This window comes from Betta splendens, chromosome 12, assembly GCF_900634795.4.
Source record: "Betta splendens chromosome 12, fBetSpl5.4, whole genome shotgun sequence".
NCBI classification, from domain to species: domain Eukaryota; kingdom Metazoa; phylum Chordata; class Actinopteri; order Anabantiformes; family Osphronemidae; genus Betta; species Betta splendens.
The window spans coordinates 2,735,987-2,742,277 of NC_040892.2; the positions used below are offsets into that span (position 1 = coordinate 2,735,987).

The 6,291-nt window shown below is 44.9% G+C and overlaps 1 protein-coding gene across 2 annotated transcripts in view; it reads right to left on the reverse strand.

The window, feature by feature from the left end:
• The window catches only part of tnksa (tankyrase, TRF1-interacting ankyrin-related ADP-ribose polymerase a), a 46,253-nt gene extending 39,962 nt beyond the window's left edge, over positions 1-6,291 (reverse strand). For both annotated transcript variants that reach the window (XM_029168149.3, XM_029168148.3), the window contains exons 1-3: positions 5,630-6,291; positions 4,763-4,878; positions 3,281-3,389 (exon numbers count right to left, since the gene is read on the reverse strand). In XM_029168149.3, the coding sequence (XP_029023982.1) occupies positions 3,281-3,389; positions 4,763-4,878; positions 5,630-6,146 (742 nt within the window). In that variant the 5' untranslated portion in view covers positions 6,147-6,291. The remainder of the gene's footprint in view (positions 1-3,280; positions 3,390-4,762; positions 4,879-5,629) is intronic.

The window sequence follows — 6,291 nt, forward strand, 5'->3', positions numbered from 1 at the left end:
CCTGGGTTTAAAGGGAAGAAAGGACTAAAGGAAACAAAATTTGCAGGAGCAATGGATGAAAGAGTAGGAGAGAAGAGGACAGGAGAGGAGAGTAGGAGAGAAGAGGACAGGAGAGGAGAGTAGGAGAGAAGAGGAAAGGCAAGGACAGGAAAGGAAAGGAGAGAAAGGGAAAGGAGAGGGGGTTTCAAGAGAGAAAAGGGAAGGAATTAAGAATAAAAAAAGATAAGTAAAGGAAGAGTGAGGAAGAGAGAGGACGAAGGTCCTAAGAGAAGAGGATAAAGCAGAGGAGAGGAGTGAAAGAGGGCAAACAAAAAAAGGGAGGAAACAAAAAGAACGAAGCAGGGCGGAACATGAACGAGACAAGAGGGAAGGAAAAAAGAAAAGGGATGTTTGAAGATAAGTGTGCATGGGAAGGAAGGAGACGAGGAAAGGAGATGGGTTGTGTGACTAGCGAACAGGTATGAGCTGAATAACAAACTCTGCCTCCGCTCAGTTTTGTTGTAAATGAGCTCTTTTGAGGGCGATAGTGTCAATACACTCACTGGCCTCCTCTCCATCTCCTCCATTGTGATTGCTGAGCTGCTCCCTCCTAACACGCCCTTTGACTTTTGTGTACGCTTCACACTCCCCTGCCCCAAGCAGGCAGAGTGTGTGTGTGTGTGTGTGTCTCCCTGCCAGCACTGACGCAGACATTAGTCACCCACTCACCCTTCCACTAAAATATGATTTAGCTCTGCATCAATCCCACACACACATGCATATAAAGCACAGACAGACACCGATCGTCAGCAACGGAAGGATCGAGGTGCAGAGGAATGAATGACACGCAGGTTACAACAGAGGTGTTTGAACTCGGCTGCAGCTGTAAACCCTGTTGGGTCTGTAACGTGTCTCTTCCTTGTAAAGCCATCTCCGAACAACCTCAAATCCCCGTTTTGGACAGGATTAGTTTTCGGGTCAGCGTCAGATTTGCTCTGGTTACAGTGTCTTACGACTATCTGTCCGGCCGCGTTCACTCATTGTGCAACTCTGTGATTGCTTTTGCATGAATCAGGCTCTGGGTAATCTGAGCTGTGAACAAGCTAAATTTACATTTTGATATTTTGGTGGCATTTTGCACGAGTTAACATTTAGGCAGAGCGCCGTAGGCAGCGACTGGGCAAAAGTCAAACGTCCACCTTACATAATGAACATGAGCAGCTTCTTTTCCTTCGCTGTCAGTTAGCAAAGTGTGTTCAGGTAAAAGCTTTCTGAAACTATTAGTCAGGCAACCATTTAATTAAAGAGCTTTATTATATCAAACTGTAAAAAGGGTTCAAAACAAGCAATTGCAATTAATAATATTGTAAATAACAAATTGAGGGCGTTGAATTTAAATGTATTTCACACAAGACCTTAATGAAAGCTACATGTAACAAATCCAAATAAAGAGAGGTCTTTTAAAAACATTAAATAACAATATGTTACAACAACATTAGAAATGAAAAAGACGCCTAATAAGAAGTTTCTGTGTTAAATTCCTTAGTCACTAGAGAAAAGCACAGACCGTCCATCATGCTGAGAAGTTGTAGTCAAATCAGAGCTGATCTGACTCTCGTTCAGCTGCCAAATCTCCAGCCTGGCCACAAACTCTGTCCAATGGAAGAGCCACTGGAGGTCAAGTGACTTTTTAATTTACTCGCCTTGGTTTGCTTGGGACACTACAAAAACATATATATTTATATTTATAATAGAGAGTGAGAAAATATTTGCATATTAGAGCTGTTTTATTGTTGGAGGCCTTGTTTGTGTTAACGTTTCCTTTTCCTTCCATCGCGGATTCATAGTGTAACTAAGCCACTGCAGTTGTCGAGGACACTCATCCACACTAGACAATAATGATAATGTGCTGGAGTATCTTCTTGTGCCAGAAGGCGCAGAAACAAGTAGGTGTTATTTGAAGGCAGTGAAGATGCTGGCTTTTCAATTTTTCTTGCAAATTGGTAGTGTAACCTGAAACCGTTTGCCCTTTGAAGTGGCAGGAAATTAAGTACGGATCATTCTTCTTCTGCCTCGCGCGTCGCTGCCAGACTGGATTTCCAAGGCCAATCGACGCCGTGTGTAACAAAGGTTTAAGATGCTTGTGTCAGTCTATGACAGGTGGCTCGAAATGCCATCGGAACACCAACTAAACTACAGCTACTAAATCTGGAAGGAAACGCAAGCATCAAAGCTCCGTGCTCAGGTCAAAGCTCTCACCAAAACCAGAATAATAACTTTGATGTGCATTTATTTTTGACCTCATAATCAAAGCAGTGTTTACATTCATACTTTTAGTGTTAACTGCTGCAGAAGCATTAATAAATAAAACTTAAAACAAATACCTGCACTAAGAGCTACGACAAGTTCTTTCACCTCAGCCTCAGGGCAACAGCTGATCAGTGATGAATCCACAGCTGCACAGAGGCTTCATCAGTGACGCCTCCCACCGCTGTGAAGGCATCCAAAGCGAAATCCAAACCACCGCCACAGCCTCGTGACAGCGCTGCTCGAAGCAATCAGACCCACTGTCATGCTGGTCATTTGTTATTGCTACTCACGTTGCGCAATGCTTTTCTTTTAAGATCACGAAACATGTGCCACAAGCGCAGCGCTCAGACGCGTCTCACGCTGGGGCCAATCACATCTACTTTAGATTTTCACCGGGGATCAAAGACAAAGCCTTTTATTTCACAGTTTACCTTTAGAAATTGGCTGCTGCCGCCGTTCTCCTGCCTGAACTACGCCTGTGGTGTTTTACTTTTGAAATGAAAGCCCCGTCGGTGGCGGCACATATCTTGTAAGACAAAGAAATCAATGCTCCTTTGTCCCCGTGTGGGTTTAAGGAAAAGCAGTGGCGCAGTACAGTAATTGCAATTTATAGTCCATTTGTTGCTTTATGCTTAATGGAAAATAATAACATGCAGGCTGTGGGTGGTTTATTGCAGTTCCTAAAATGACTGGCTGCGACTTTGGAGGAACAAAGGACGGGTGGGGGGAGGAGGGGCAAAAGCTACACATGCTTAAGTAAAATAATAAAAAAAAATGGATATCTAAAAGTTTGATGAAGCATCAGCAGCACAAATAAACATGAAAGGAATGCTATGACTTTTGTTGTCCCCAAAGAAATGACGCAACACTGTGGCAATCATGTTTCCAACCCTACGAGAATAACAACTACATTAAATGACACTGCACGTTCTGAGGCACACGCTGCCCCGAGGTGCCGAGCAGCTACGGCTGCCTTTAAAGGTGTGCTCACCTATGCAGACGTCTATCTTGCCCTTGATGGCGGCTTCATGCAGAGGTGTATAGTTCCAGTTGTCTCGAGCGTTTGGGTCGGCCCCCTGACACAGCAGCAGGGACACCACCTGAAAAACAACACAAAAACATCTGGATTAACTCTTTATTTAGTAAACATTAAAAAAAAAGACAGCAAACCCCCAACTGATGCTTTTCCTAAGAGATATTCTTTCCAACAAACCAAAAATTGAAAACAATTGCTTAGAGCAAACTGTAACATCTCACAACGTATATTCTCCTCCCAGTCCTCTCATTTCACTCAGGTGCTCTTGTGCTGGACCATCTGCCGACCCGCGGCCTCTCGCTGTCCCCTGACTGCCATTGTGGCACTCCAGATGTTGTGCATCTGGATATTCAGCCGTTTCCTCAACTCTTCCTTTCTCTCCGTGGTGCCTCTGTTGTCATTGTCTCTCCCTCTGAGATGTCCTAACACGTCACTTCAGGCAAACATTACCCCAAGTCCAAAGCTTTAATCTTCCTTTTTCCCCGCAGAACTATTACACAGTTGGAGAGACAGACCCCTGCACATGACCTTACGCCGCTGCACACTCACATTAAGTTAATGTTCCCAAATCCATTTAAACCAGAACAGCAACCCAAACAACCTCCTATGAATTTTCAGCTGTGCAGAGGTCGCTGAATCCTAATGATTACTATGCGCATACACTAAGACACATTCAAATGTTTTATTGATCGCAGGTGCAAAACGCTGGTAAGACGCGGAGAGAAAGGACAGAATACATGTGAAAACAGCCTGACCAGATCATTGGACTGCTGAAACTAACATTAAACAGGAGCAGAGCGATGAGAAGAGCAATGAAGAAGGAAAGAAACGATTGACGACCCAACATCATCTGTCAAACGTGACGGAGGCAGTGATATGTACGGGCCGGTACGGCTGCCAGTGGAACTGTGTCACTGTGTTTGCTCATGGCATGACTGTTGATGTGATGATGCTAATGAAATGTATAAAGCTACAGTTTCAGCTCAGTCTACACCAAATGTTGCACAACTGATAGGATGCTGCTTCATACTACAGGTTGTTAGGGATCCAAAAACAACAATCAAAACACTACCCAAGAAAAGCAAATGAACATTTCTTATCATCATGTTTATGGGATCAAGAACACAGGCTGTCATTGATACTTATATTGTAATTATGTTAAGTAAAAATGAGCCCAACTATACTTAATTAGACCTGAAGTATCTCACAACAGCATTGATATTAAATTAAAAATGTATAATTGAGATAAAAACTTTTCAGATGAGGTTGCCAAGTGCTCTGTGACAGTGTGTGAACTGTGTGAAGCTGTAGTTATAGCCTGATGCCTGTGGTTTAAAGCCAGGAGGATGACAAGCATTAGCACAGCTGTCGTGGCTCATAGCTGCGCCGCTTTTGACACGCACACACACACACACACAAACATTTGTGACGTCTCACCTCAGAGTGACCAAATGAACAGGCGTTGTGAAGCGGGATCAGACCCCCGTCATCACGAGCGTGCACATTAGCACCTGTCTGAAGCAGGTGGTCCACCACATCCTTCCGCCCGAAACCTGAGACAACAGGAGACACACGACGGCAGCCGATCAATGAAGGAGGTATAGTGACCAATCAGGATTTACAGTAAAGGAAATGCAGGGCTCTTTACATCACCAGGCTTCACAAGTCCACCTTTTGGGAGGCTTTGTCTCCTCATTGTGTTGTTTATTTGCTCTGTAAGTTGATCCCTGGAACAGTGCTGCTACAACCCTGTTCCTATTCAGGCTGCTGGGGATTAGGAAGGCCTGCAATTCAACGCAGCTGTGCAGGCGTTTCTTTTTTTATTTGCACTGGGTAACAAATGCAGTCGAGTGTGGGAGCCATGAGCTGAAGGTAATTGAATTATCACCATGGCTGCATTAATAGGTGATGATTAGTTAATATTTAATATTTCTGTAATCGTTGAGATCAACCTGCAGTTTGAAAGCTTGAAGTTGCGTGTTTTTAAACAAAACACATTACTTCCCATAACTATATTTACAGATATGATTTTACTTGTAGTAACTTTTTCAAATAAAATTTAGGATTTTTAAACTAATAAAAATAAACTGATAGAAAGCAGCTATTTCATTAAATTGATCCATTTACTGCTGCATGTATATTAATCAATATTATGAAGATCTATTTATTTCTAAAGACATAACTGCGCTTTATGTGTCCATCTTACTACGTAGTGCTGCTGTCTGGACCCAAACTGACGTTTTAAGTCAGAAACCTTTTGATCATTGTATAAAATAGTCAAAGTTTATTTTCCTTCGTGTTTACCTGCAGCAAAATGCAGGGGGGTGGATTTGCGTCCGGCCATGTCTTTAGCGTTCACATTCACGGCGTCCACGAGCTTCTTCACCCTGGAAACGTCGCCGTTTCTACAGGACTCGAACAGCTCCCTGAACGCACCGTTAGCAGCTGCACCGCCGCCGCCGCCGCCCGCGTGCGCGCTGCCCGAATCGGGCGTGGAACCAGGGCTGGTCCCGCTGCCCTCGGTGGTGGTCGGGGAGCTAGCGGTGCTGCTAGTGCTGCTGCTGGAGCTGCTGCTGGAGCTGCTGCTGCTGCTGCTGCTGGAGCTGCTGCTGGGGGTGGTGGTGGTGGTAGCGGTGGGAGAGGCCGGGGCTACCTCACCGTCCGCCTCCCTCTCCGTTGCAGCTCCGTGAGGAAACGCGGTGGCATCGTCGGCGGGTGGCGGCGGAGAAACCGGCGGAGCGACGGGCAGAGAGGAGCCTCGGGGCGGGGAGGACAGCAGGGAGCTCGTCTGATGCTGAGTGGAGCGACGAGGCGTCGCCATTTTCACAACACAACAGTCCCCACTAGCAACAAAAACACGGCTGACAACTTCCGGTTGAGGAAAATCCCACTTCCGGTCTGGATTAATGGAATAACGTTTTCATTTATATTGTGTAAAATTATGTTGTACGTTTACTCTAGCTCTA